The sequence below is a fragment of the Mesoplodon bidens genome (genome assembly GCF_964165515.1).
Source record: "Mesoplodon bidens genome assembly, chromosome: 3".
Classification (NCBI taxonomy): Eukaryota; Metazoa; Chordata; class Mammalia; order Artiodactyla; family Ziphiidae; genus Mesoplodon; species Mesoplodon bidens.
The window spans coordinates 87,306,066-87,320,084 of NC_138178.1; the positions used below are offsets into that span (position 1 = coordinate 87,306,066).

Here is a 14,019-nt window from a genome sequence, read left to right on the forward strand (position 1 = left end):
AACCCAAAGTTAGCAGAAGGAAAGAAATCACAAAGATCAGATCAGAAATAAGTGAAATAGAAACAAAGAAAACAATAGCAAAGATCAATAAAACTAAAAGCTGGTTCTTTGAGAAGATAAACAAAATTGATAAACCATTAGCCAGACTCATCAACAAAAAGAGGGAGAGGACTGAAATCAATAAAATTAGAAGTGAAAAAGGAGAAGTTACAACAGACACTGCAGAATACAAAGCATCCTAAGAGGCTACTACAAGCAACTCTATGCCAATAAAATGGACAACCTGGAAGAAATGGACAGATTCTTAGAAAGGTATAAACTTCCAAGACTGAACCAGGAAGAAATAGAAAATATGAACAGACCAATCACAAGTAATGAAATTGAAACTGTGATTAAAAATCTTCCAGCAAACAAAATTCCAGGACCAGATGGCTTCACAGGTGAATTCTATCAAACATTTAGAGAAGAGCTAACACCCGTCCTTCTCAAACTCTTCCAAAAAATTGCAGAGGAAGGGACACTCCCAAACTCATTCTATGAGGCCACAATCACCCTGATACCAAAACTAGACAAAGAAAAAGAAAATTACAGACCAATATCACTGATGAACATAGATGCAAAAATCCTCAAGAAAATATTAGCAAACAGAATCCAACAACACATTAAAAGGATCATACACCATGATCAAGTGGGATTTTATCCCAGGGATGCAAGGATTCTTTAATATATGTTAATCAATCAATGTGATTAACCATATTAACAAATTGAAGAATAAAAACCATATGATCATCTCAATAGATGCAGAAAAAGCTTTTGACAAAATTCAACACCCATTTATGATAAAAACTCTCCAGAAAGTGGGCATAGAGGGAACCTACCTCAACATAATAAAGGCCATATGTGACAAACCCGCAGCAAACATCATTCTCAATGGTGAAAAACTGAAAGCATTTCCTCTAAGATCAGGAATGAGACAAAGATGTCCACTCTCACCACTATTATTCAACATAGTTTTGGAAGTCCTAGCCATGGCAGTCAGAGAAGAAAAAGAAATAAAAGGAATACAAATTGGAAAAGAAGAAGTAAAACTGTCACTGTTTGCAGATGACATGATACTATACATAGAGAATCCTAAAGATGCCACCAGAAAACTACTAGAGCTAATCAATGAATTTGGTACAGTTGCAGGATATAAAATTAATGCACAGAAATCTCTTGCATTCCTATACACTAATGATGAAAAATCTGAAAGAGGAATTAAGGAAACACTCCCACTTACCATTGCAACAAAAAGAATAAAATACCTAGTAATAAACCTACCTAGGGAGACAAAAGACCTTTATGCAGAAAACTATAAGACACTGATGAAAGAAATTAAAGATGATACCAACAGATGGAGAGATATACCATGTTCTTGGATTGGAGGAATCAAGATTGTGAAAATGACTGTACTACCCAAAGCAATGTACAGATTCAATGTAATCCCTATCAAATTAACAAGGGCATTTTTTACGGGACTAAAACAAAAAATCTTAAAATTTGTATGGAGACACAAAGATGCCGAATAGCCAAAGCAGTCTTGAGGGAAAAAAACGGAGCTGGAGGAATCAGACTCCCTGACTTCAGACTATACTACAAAGCTACAGTAATCAACACAATATGGTACTGGCACAAAAACAGAAATATAGGTCAATGGAACAAGATAGAAAGCCCAGAGATAAACCCACGGACCTGTAGTCAACTGATCTACGACAGAGGAGGCAAGGATATACAATGGAGAAAAGACATTCTCTTCAGTAAGTGGTGCTGGGAACACTGGACAGCTACATGTAAAAAAATGAAATTAGAACACTCCCTAACACCATACACAAAAATAAACTCAAGATGGATTCGAGACCTAAATGTAAGACCAGACACTATAAAACTCTTAGAGGAAAACATAGGAAGAGCGCTCTTTGACATAAATCACAACAAGATCCTTTTTCATCCACCTCCTAGAGTAATGGAAATAAAAACAAAAATAAACAAATGGGACCTAATGAAACTTCAAAGCTCTTGCACAGCAAAGGAAACCATACACAAGATGAAAAGACAACACTCAGAATGGGAGAAAATATTTGCAAATGAATCAACGGACAAAGGATTAATCTCCAAAATATATAAACAGCTCGTGCAGCTCAATATTAAAAAAACAAACAACCCAGTCCAAAATTGGGCAGAAGACCTAAATGGACATTTCAACAAAGAAGACATACAGATGGCCAAGAAGCACATGAAAAGCTGCTCAACATCACTAATTATTAGAGAAATGCAAATCAAAACTACAGTGAGGTATCACCTCACACCAGTCAGAATGGGCATCATCAGAAAATCTACAAACAACAAATGTTGGAGAGGGCGTGGAGCAAAGGGAACCCTCTTGCACTGTTGGTGGGAATGTAAATTGATACAGCCACTATGGAGAACAGTATGGAGGTTCCTTTTAAAACTAAAAATAGAATTAGCATATGACCTAGCAATCCCACTACTCGGCATATACCCAGAGAAAACCATAATTCAAAAAGACACGTGCACCCGAATGTTCATTGCAGTACTATTTACAATAGCTAGGACATGGAAGCAACCTAAATGCGCATCGACAGACAAATGGATAAAGATGTGGTACATGATATACAATGGAATATTACTCAGCCATAAAAAGGAATGAAATTTGGTCATTTGTAGAGACGTGGATGGATCTAGAGACTGTCATACAGAGTGAAGTTAAGTCAGAAAGAGGAAAACGAATATCGTATATTAACACATACATGTGGAACCTAGAAAAATGGTACAGATGAACCAGTTTGCAGGGCAGAACTTGAGACACAGATGTAGAGAACAAACGTATGGACACCAAGGGGGGAAAACCGCGGTGGGGGAGGGATGGTGGTTTGCTGCATTGGGCGATTGGGATTGACATGTATACACTGATGTGTATAAAACTGAGGACTAATAAGTATCTCCCGTATCAAAAAAAAAGGGAAAATAAAATTTAAGAAAAAAAGGATGATTATCAATGTATAACTGCATGTATTTAAGAAATTAACAGTTATAGATGGTCATTAATTGAGAAAGCAGAAGAACTCTCTACTTCCCCAGATCCTCATCTCTTAAGGCAAACAGTTTTAACCATTTCTGTTTTTAGTTCTTCTCACATTTATCCCCGTGACACCGTGTTCTGTGTTTGTGCTTCTATGTCTACATTTCAATAGTACCTATTGGCTTCTTGCCATGAAAGATGGGGACATAGCTCACTTAGATCTATACCTTTTACTCTCTCTTCTCCTTCCCATTTTTAAAATAATTATAGAATGACTTTTAGCCATTCTATAATTATTTGGTATTTATAAACATTTGGTATTTATAATCATTTGGTACTTATAAACATTATATATCTAAACCTCTATTTCTTGGATCAATTGCTTTATTTCTCTCCACACCTTTCTTTCCAACTCGTTTCTTGATTTCTGATACATAAAGGTTTAAAACATTTACATTTTGTTTTGAATCATTGTAAATTTTAACATCTTTCATGTTTTGTCTGTAGGTTGATTCTAAAGGTTGAGGAAACAATAAAGAATGTCTATATTATTGTGATTTTTCACGTACTTTGGAAAATCTTTTGAATATCTTGCTTTGCAGGACTGATAGGACTGATCCTGGACTCTTTTTTTCTTAGCTTTTTTACCCTGTTATATGTGTTGTTACTCCATAAATACACTCCTTGTCAGACAATATGTCCTGATTTTTGTCTGAAAAACATAGTTACTCCAACAGCAGACACCCTACAAAGGCTTAGGGATCCTCTGAAGTTATTCCAGGGTTTGATTTGGGGTTGGACTGAATCCAGTGGAGTTGTTGTAATGGGCTGTTGGTGGGGAAGGTTTGAGGTGGTTGACTTTGGCCTGGATTGTCATTTTAGATTCAGGGAACTTTTATGAAGCTTGGGTGTCCTCCTGCCCCAGGCTTCTACCCTATCTTTTCCTCTCACTCCCCTTTCTAAGACTCTGAGTTGCCCTAGGAAGTTCTGGGCACTCTGAACTGAAGCTTGGGGCACTACTTTGTCACAGGAGGGAAAAAGAATTGAGAGCCTTTGGCTTAGAATTCCTAATAAAGTCTTTCTTTCTTCCTTAATCTCTTATGGTTCCTTTGGCTGAGTAGCTAATTTAGGTCAGAAGGTGATTCTACCATGCTGCTGCTGTGTGTTTTCATTGTCCTTTTCATATGTTAGCTTTTCATGTTCATCATTTCATCTGATACACACACACACACACACACACACACAATATGGACAAGGCAGGCATTTCATTATCCCAGTTGTAGAGAGATAAAATAAGGCTCAGAGAGGTCCTAACGTCATGCACATATTAAGCCTCTATCCAATCATTTTCTGTCTAGCCTTGGAGAAGCCTTGGGCTGTTGGGTATGGATTTGGGCCCCTCTCCCTGGCTCCTCCATCCTTCTTCCTATTTCTTTTTCTGACCTCAGCATCAGTTGGTCTGAAGTGTGCATTTTTCCATGCAGAGTATTCCAGGTTTTCTGGGGCTGTAAAGGGAGTACAGGACAGGGCAAAGACTTTACCTCACTTCCCAATCCTGCATTTGGTTAAAGTAGTGAGTTCAGAGGAAATGCAAGAGGGTTCTGTGCATATACAGGTATGCATTTTAGCTCTGCAGTTGTTCTTAAGGGCTTATACTTATGGGACTATAGTATTTATACCAGCAAGCCTTGGAATAGCTCCTAGTTTGTGAAATGGATTGCAAAACCTTTGACCTGCCTTATTAGCACCTGAACTCGAGGAACTGGCATCAAGGTTTAGGCCCTCAGACGTGGCAAAATGAAATGAATGAATGGTTTCTTTTGGGTCTCTGTGTGTTATACCCTCTGTCTTAGTTTCCAGTGTAAAATTCGTTAGATCTTTACCCAGTTGCTCCCTTAAATTGTTAAATAGGATCATTTGGATCCTGAATGTATCCTGAATGGAGGCTTTGCTCCAAGACATGTGATGAACTGTAAACAAGGAAGCCAGAGTGACATTGGCTTTATTTTCCTGTAACTGCTGGTATCAACTATGTTTCCAGATTTTGGCTAAAGAAATATTTACATGTTTTGGCTTCTTTTTTTTTTTCTGACTAATGTCAGAGTGTGCATTCCTGTATTCTGGTGAAAGGAAGAATGTGGTCACATTTTACAGGTTAGCTGGGCCATAGGAAAAAATATACACAACTTCAATGAGTAGAAATATAAAACCTTACATTCAGTAGATTTTATGATGACTTTTCTTAACTAGATTGGTAAATTTATTTTTTAAACTAGTCTCATATGGCTCCATAAATTTTTATATCTGTGCATTGTGATAGAGAGCACTGCATTTTGTTCCTGTGGTTTTTATTTTCCTGATGTGCTGTATGCATAGGTGATATTAAGCATATCCGTATTGGTAGCATTGTGTTAAAAAGTCCCAAACTACTAAGCCAGCATTGAGTCCCATGAGTTTACTTTTCTTGTCTGCAAAGATTCATACTGTTCTAATAACTCAGGAATTTTTTCCTTTTACTTGGTCATATATTCTCTCTTTTTTTTTAAAGTATGGAATTCTCGTGAGTGAATTTTTTTTGTTTTTGTTTCAGACCTAATGTCTGTGGATCACGTTATAATGCTTACTGTTGCCCTGGATGGAAGACCTTACCTGGTGGAAATCAGTGTATTGTCCGTAAGTAAATAGTCTGTCATTTTTCATGTTCTTGTTTTGTTGTTTTGGTTGCATGGTGATTCTTAGTATTCGGTCTTTTGTAACTGCATACCATTAATATGTTTATAGCAGAGCCTTCCAGCTCTAAGATTTTCCTACTTTCTCTGAATCCAGCTTGGGAAATATATTAACTTGGTCAAACCACTGTTATACTTTAATTCAATGACTTCCTTTAGAATGTTTCTGGGATAGAGGGAATAGAGCCACAGGGATACTTTGATCAAGGTTTCATGTCATGGCATACCTTGTGCCTGGCTGCATAGACTATGTGATCACTTTGATGGGGTTTTGAAAAACAGTTTATCATTGCTCCTTTCCTTACTGTAATTTCTAACTGTGTTGGCCACCCACAAGCCCACCCAAACCTTGTCTGTTGAATTTCGGTGATCGAGGCTAAAAGCAGATCTAACTCTTAGACAAAGGGGAGAGGAAGCAGATAGAGCATCATATGAGGATGAGTGAAAAGACTAGGGGAAGAACTCAGATGGTACCAGAGATTCCTCTACCGACTCTGTTTCTATGGCAAAGCCCCAGATTCTCATCATACCCCACACATGCTGAGCGACAAATCACATGCAAGACAAGGTGCTATTTAATGGCGATACTAAGTCAAGTTAGTTATGGCATCTGTCCTCCGTGAACTTTTACAGTCACCGTACCTGTGAAATGATTTTTGTTTTCAGAAAACTCCATTTGTATAATGGGAAATTTAGAGCTGAAAGGACACTAAGGAATTACTTCACCCCCCTTCTTATTTGGCCAAGAGTGGTCTGTGGAGAAGAAGAGATTATCTCAACCAGCATTCTCTTGGTGGCCTGAAAAAGTTAATCCCTTTTCCAATTCTTGATTTTAACTAAAAGCAATTTATTCATTTGGCACATTGTGGTTTACTTCAAGATCAAAACTGACTCACTCCGCCTGCCGATACAGGGGACACGGGTTCCTGCCCTGGTCCGGGAAGATCCCACATGCCACGGAGCGGCTAGGCCCGTGAGCCATGGCCGCTGAGCCTGCACGTCCGGAGCCTGTGCTCCGCAACGGGAAAGGCCACAACAGTGAGAGGCCCGCGTACCGCAAAAAAAAAAAAAAAAAAAAAAAACCTGACTCACTAAGAGAGGGATATAATGGTATTTGGAGTTTTCTAAATGAACTTGACAACAAAACCCTCTCCCTAGTGTTCTGTAGAATCTCTGAGAAATGCTGACTTCAGGTATTAAATAAATGTTTGTAGGATCCTTTGACAGCTTATTTCTTAATAGTTTTCAACCTCCATCCTAGGCTCTTCTGATGTTTCAGTGCACTATCAAGGGTATTATTTTTGGCCTTGTACATTTCATTTGCCCTTGCAAGTTTGTTCAGGAGTTTGAAGGAAAGGATCAAGCCTATGAGTATAAAAAGTAGTGACCAAATCTTGGTCTTCTGTTAAATATAAATCATTTACCATTTGAACTTATTCTTTAGTCCAATAGCAGAGCATTTGGTACAAGTATGATATTAGTCTCTGGGTGGCATGAAAATGTTAATAATCCTCTAAAAGATGAATGGCTTCCTGACTGTAGGATCAGTACTACTGAAGTGGATTCACACGTCTTCTCTCAGACTTTGGATGTAATTCACAACAGGACTAAATGTAGGATACAAGTTGCTCCATAGATCATATGTTCTCGACTGGCAGGGTCTTAACTAGGGAAGTAGTCTTAGCAGGGCACAGTATTTTTATAAAAATTAGTAAACTTTAAGCATTTATAATAAAATAGACTCCCAAGAATACTGCTACAATTTTTATATTATTACATCTTAAAGTTAGTATAAAAACAATGTGTGTATGTGTGTGTGTATATACACACACACACAGGATTTTTGTTTATTTTATTTTCCCTTTATAGGATATCCTGGGCTTTTTGACAGATTGAGAGCTGTGGAATAAGCAAAGAGAGGATGGAGAACCACTGATATGGATAAGGGAGTTGCCGAATCTTATAGCCAGAGTTTATTTAGTCCAACAGATTTGTTTTATAAATGAATAAATCTGAAGCCTAAGGTCACATAGGTCATGATGGCAAAGTTAACAAGAAACCTGATAGGCCAGGTTTCCTCACTTGAGGACTGGGGCCCTGTAAATCACCATGCTCTGAAGTGAAGCCATGTGCTAACAGACCTCTGGTTTTGTTCACAGCCATTTGCCGGCATTCCTGTGGGGATGGATTTTGTTCTAGGCCAAATATGTGCACTTGCCCATCTGGTCAGATAGCTCCTTCCTGTGGTTCCAGATCCAGTGAGTATAACATGTCATTATATATAATATTATTTTATGTGGTTATGCCCTATTTTCTCCTAAATTTGCTTTTGGCTTTTCTCTTGCCTGCAATACATTTTTTTTCACTAGAACATCTGCCTCCTCTGTTCTGCCCAAAATACTTGGAATGGCTTTCCTCAATCTGGGCTCTCATTTCCCTTCTTCACTTTTTATAGGGAAATTACCTATGGGAAATAGTTACTATGAATAATATAAAGATTATGGCTTCCTTCTGTGTAGTTGTCACCTTATTCATTTTTGTATCTCCAATGTAAACACCATAAAAGATGCTCAATGAAATGATTGTTTAATGAACATTTTTTGGCTCAAGAAAACTAAGCATTCTTCCTTGTGGTACTGAAATATGAATCTGATTAAACACTTTTTATAACTTGAGACCCCTGCTTTTGCAAGAAGAAAATGTAAGGAGTCATCATGGCAGTTTATTGGGGATGATTTATCATGAAGAACAAACATATTTTCCCTTTCAGAATTTTACCACTTTGTTCATTCTGTTCATTATTTAGAGACTTTGCTTGCTTGTTCTATTGGTTTTTATTTTGAAATGCAGGGTGCTCAGCAGTGAATTAGGGGAAATGTGGGGCTTGGGAAGGAGGTGAGTCATTGGTTGTTAAAAAAGTTGAAGTTCATGTCTATATAAATAGCCCCTCAACACCTTGACCATCACCAAGGCAAAAACTTAGGTTCCTTTTCCATTTCCCATTTCTGATGGGAAAATACACTCCTCTTACAGTGTGTTCTGGTTTTGACAAGGTTTTAAGGAGAGTATTGTGTAATAAGCGCATTCTCTTTCATCGATTGCAAGTAGAGACTTCCGCGGGCTCAAGATTCATTACCTGTTAAGAGTCCTCACATTTAACCGTGGCTCTCATGAACCAATTAACAGGATGGGGCAAGTAGTGCAGGGTAGCAGACCCCCCTGGTGCCCACTCACATACCTTGGCATTCATGGGTGGCACAAGTGACTCTGCCTGGGAGCTCTGTAACGTTTTTCTGGCCACGGAGCATGTAGGACAAGCTGGAAGGCTGAGGGGATTAATTAGAAGCACCTTTTCACCAGTGACAAATGGAGAGTGTTGGATAAGTGCCCATGCTTCCTTTCCTCTCCTCTTGCATAACTGCGAAGTGTGTCATGCACTGTCTTCTGAAGTTCCCTAGTGGGACTGAGCCCTAGTTGCCCACAGTAGGAATAGGCTTGATAATGTACTTTATAGGCTTTCTTTCACTTTCCCAGTCTCTTACCAGTGTTTCCTGAAATTACTTCTAAAATAAACTACTCACATTTGAATTATTGTCTCAGAATTTGCTTCTGGTGGAAACCAAACAGAGATAGTCTAGCACTAAATACAGACAGTTGTAGGTTGGGATAGAAACTCCCCCTTGGTCTGGGACTCATTTACTTATTGCAATGGATGTAGCATGTTCTTACTTGATCTCAGCTTGGTTTTAAATGTGTGTCCTCCAAGCAAGGGTAGGTTAGTTCTACATATCAGGAGCACTTGAGCTGGAGGAATAGCAAGAGGTAGAGAGCTCAGCTGGCACCACATTGGGGAACATGTCGGATGTCTCCATCTCCATCAGGATGACCTCCGGGCTGCCTCCGAGGAGTGAGAGCCTCGGGGTGGGGAAGGAGTCTACATATCAAGTTGGGAATAGAACCATCTCTCAGATTGGTTCTTGAACCAACCAACAACACTGCACTCCACTGGGGAAAGAAAATATTGCCAGATGGCAAAACTGGGTATCCAGCTGGAAAGGTCTTCAATGATAGTGTGAGCTGCTAATGATTTAATCAAGTAAAAATCATGAGATGTGGAGAAAGAATGTTAACAAGATCAGAGGGAAAAGCTGTGGTCCTAGTAGACTTTAAGCTAGCAGTGAGGTGGGAGGAATATAGTGGTAAGGTCTTATGGGCCAGGTTAGGGTAGAGGCTGAAGTTCAAGACCTGTGGGTAGTGCTCTCTGAGATGGTTTGGGTTCATCTATGGTACTTGGACATTGGACAAAGCCCCCAAGTAGCTGGTGGATGAGAGTGGTGTGAGAGGGAAGATATGGTTTCATCAGGGTTTTTGAGGCATTTGGAGCCTTTAAAATCGTTGGCATGGACTCTACCTGAACTAATAATGTCCAGACAGCTTGCACAACTAAAGATGGCAGAATGTTTTAAATGAAGGGTAGCTGGGGATGATCAGAATTCATTTCTGATATTTTTAAGTGATGTTCTAGGGAACAGCTCTGCTGCCCTATAGAACTTCCTGCCCGTGGTGTGGTAGACAAATTTGGATAGATCACTTTGCTAACTGCCCTGCTAACAGAAGAATAATCCAACTCAGTGAAATGTTTGCATTCACTACCTGTGGTTCTGTTAAGAGGGAGTCAATATCATTTTATCAGTATTTCCTGTAAGAAACTTTATACTTGTTATATGATGGAGTCAAGGAGGTCTAGGCAAGTTGTAGGACCTCTGAGGCCATAGCCTTCTCATTTGAAAATATAAAGAATGAAAGGAGGGTTTTTCTTTCAGGTTATTTTCAACTTGTGTCCTGTGACTTTTAAAATAGGAAATGATCTCTTAGTGGCCTGAATGAGAGATCACAATTCCAGAAAGTCCAAATTGCCAGCCAGCAATTCCTTTGGACACCAGGAAGTGGTGGCTTCCCTTAACCTATCGGGAGTCTTGCTGCCAGTCATTGAGGCACCAGGGCAAAAAGAGGATTGGCTAGACAGGGTCACAGCGGGTTCTCTAGACTTTAACTCCAGGTCTATTAGGACTGCTCTCTACTCTCTCAGTCCCTGAGGCCAGAGATGGATCCTGAGCAACCCTAATTCTCATAAAGACCTGTCATGGGTGATCCATGAATTCACTCATACTCTCCTTAAATATATAGAAATATAAAATAGATTATCTTCTTAAATAATATACAGTATGTTGTTATAAAAGGTGCTCCCTAAATTTCACATTTTAGACTTTGGAGATCAATTTTATGCTCATCCTGTTTTATTCTTTATGTTTTAAAAAGGATTTAAAAATTAAACTTATTATTTTGAGATAATTGTAGATTCACATTCAATCGTAAGAAGTGCTGTGTAGAGATCCTGGGTACCTTCTATCCAGTTGTCCCCATGTTAACATCTTGTGAGACTATCGTGCAATATCACAGCCAGGGTATTGACACGGATACAGTCAAGATACAGAACATTTCCATCACCACCATATCCTTCATGTTACTCTCATATTCATTTCCTCCTACATTCTCCTTAATCCTGACCACCACTAACCTGTTGTCTATTTCTATAATTTTGTCATTTCAAGAATTTTATATAAATGGAATCACACAGTATGTAACCTTTTGGGACTGGCTTTTTTCACTCAGCATAATTCTCTGGAAATTCATCCTATTGTTGTTGTATATATCAGTAGTTTGTTCCCTTTTATTGCTGAGTAGTATTACACACTATGGATGTAACACAGTTTGTTTAGCCACTCACCCATTGAAAGACATATGGGCTCTTTCTAGTTTTTTTGATTTTCAAACAAAGCTGCTATGAGCATTTATGTACAGATCTTTGTGTGAACGTAAGTCTTTATTTCTCTGGGATAAACGTCCAGAACCGCAATTGCTGGGTTGTATTGTAGCTGCATATTTAGCTTTTCTAGAAACTGCCAGCTGTTTTGGGAGCGGCTGTACCATTTTACATTCTCACCAGCAATACATGAATGACCCAGTTTCTCTGCATTTTTACCAGCTTTGGGGGTTGCCACTATTTTAAATTTTAGCTATTCTGATAGGTATGTAGTAATTACATCATTGTAGTTTTAATTTGCATTTTTCTACCGGCTTATGATGTTTAACATCTTTTCCTGTGTTTATTTGTCACCTGTATATATCTTCTTTTTTTGTTGTTTTGAATTTTTGAATTTTATTTTATTTATTTTTTTATTCAGCAGGTTCTTATTAGTTATCTATTTTATACATATTAGTGTATACATGTCAATCCCAATCTCCCAATTCATCCCACCACCACCACTACCCCTGCCACTTTCCCCCCTTGGTGTCCATACGTTTGTTCTCCACATCTGTGTCTCTATTTCTGCCCTGGAAACCAGTTCATCTGTACCATTTTTTCAGCTGTATATATCTTCTTAAGTGAAATGTCTCTTCACATCTTTTGCCTAATTGGATTCTTAACTATTTTACTGTTTATATAATTTAAATACTAGCTCTTTGTCATATATGTGATTCGCAAACATTTTCTCCCACTCTGTAGCTTGCCTTTTCATCTTCTAACAGAGCAAAACTTTTAAAATTTAAGTCCAATTTATCAATTTTTCCTTTAATGGAAAAAAATCACGCTTTTGGTTTCAAGTCTAGGAACTCTTTGCCTAGCCCTAGATCCTGAACATTTTCTCCATTTTTTTCTAAAAGTTATAGGGTTTTACATTTTACATTTACATCTGTGATCCATGTTGAGATACTTTTTGTATGAGGTGTGAGGTTGAGGTCTAGGTGTAGTTGATACCTGTGGATGTCTAATTGCTCCAACACCATTTATTTCTGAAAAGGCTATCCTTTGTCCATTGAATTACTTCTGCATTTTTGTCAAAAATCAGTTGGGCATATTTGTGTAGATCTACTTCTGGGTTCTCTGTTCTATTCCATTGATCCATTTGTCTGTCCCTTCTCCTATACCATACAGTCTTGATTACTGCAGCTATGTGGTAAGTTTTGAAAATTGAGTAGACTAATTTCCTCCCACTTTATTCTTCTTTTTCAAAATTGTGATTCTAGTTCCTTTGCCTTTCCATATAAATTTTAGATTCATCTTGTCTGTATCTACAAAAAAAATCTTTCTAGGATTTCGACAGGAATTGCTTTAAACCTGTGTGTCAGTTTGGTGAGTATTGGCATCTTTACAATTTGGAACCCCTTTTAGTTGGATAAAATTTTATCATTTTTAATTCACTTCAGTTTAGTTAGAATTTGGGGTGCTGGTACTCCCAACATGAATCCAAGCTCTAAGGGTGTAAGAAGGCCAGGGGAACAATTGTAGAGCAGTGTGTTAGTGAGTTTGAGTGAGTGTGCTGCAACCACATGCTGAAAGTGTAAGAACACTCAAAGGATGGGAAGGTGGTACTGTAGCTAGTCTGGAAGAAGTGACCTTGGAAAGATTTTTCAGGGCGGTGTGGGATTTATATGAACAGGAAGAAGAGGAATGGGTGGAATCTGCTTAGATTTGTCCATAGAAACAGTTGAGCTCTTTGCTTTCTAGTTAGCCCTCTATGGAAGTGCCTTTATCACTGCTGTCATATAACTTGTCTTTCTCTGGACCATTTGCAGCTCTGCTAGGTTTTTTGTTTTGTTTTGAGACACTTTAGTGAAGTTGCTCTTCTAAGGCACCATAGATTATTTATGCACTTAAAGAAAATGTCATTGCTGTTATCTCTCCCAGTGAAAATTATTTCTGTCCTGCAGTGACTCTGGTTGCCCCTATGGACTGTTGTCTCAGGTGTCAAGTCCAGAAGTTAGTCTAGCTGTTTAATTTGCCTTGTACTTTTCCTAGTGCCTACATTACAATCACATGTTGCCATACAGATACTTATTTGCCAATTGCTCCCAGTGTTCTTTCTGTCCCTTGTGCCTGCCAAGATAATGGAAGTTTTTAGAATCAGTCCCAAGCTAATGCATCCCAAAGAAAATCATTACCTGAGAGGTATTTAGACCCAAGTGCCAGCCCTGCATCTCTCTTGTTCCAGTAGCGTGTTTACATCGCTCTCTTTTGGTTGGTTATTTTAAGAATTAACTTGTGCTGGGCTATAATCTAAGGAAAGTTTTTTCTACTCTTTCTGATACCTGGCAAATGGAGGGCATTCAGTAAATATTTGTTGAATGATTGAAATGACTGACTGACAT

The 14,019-nt window shown here is 38.4% G+C and overlaps 1 protein-coding gene across 1 annotated transcript in view; it reads left to right on the top strand.

Annotated features, from left to right (window-relative positions):
* Positions 1–14,019, top strand: part of FBN1 (fibrillin 1) — a 256,740-nt gene that overhangs the window by 30,952 nt on the left and 211,769 nt on the right. Inside the window, exons 3-4 of the mRNA XM_081229024.1 lie at positions 5,670–5,752; positions 7,968–8,066. Coding sequence (XP_081085150.1) covers positions 5,670–5,752; positions 7,968–8,066 — 182 coding nt within the window. The remainder of the gene's footprint in view (positions 1–5,669; positions 5,753–7,967; positions 8,067–14,019) is intronic.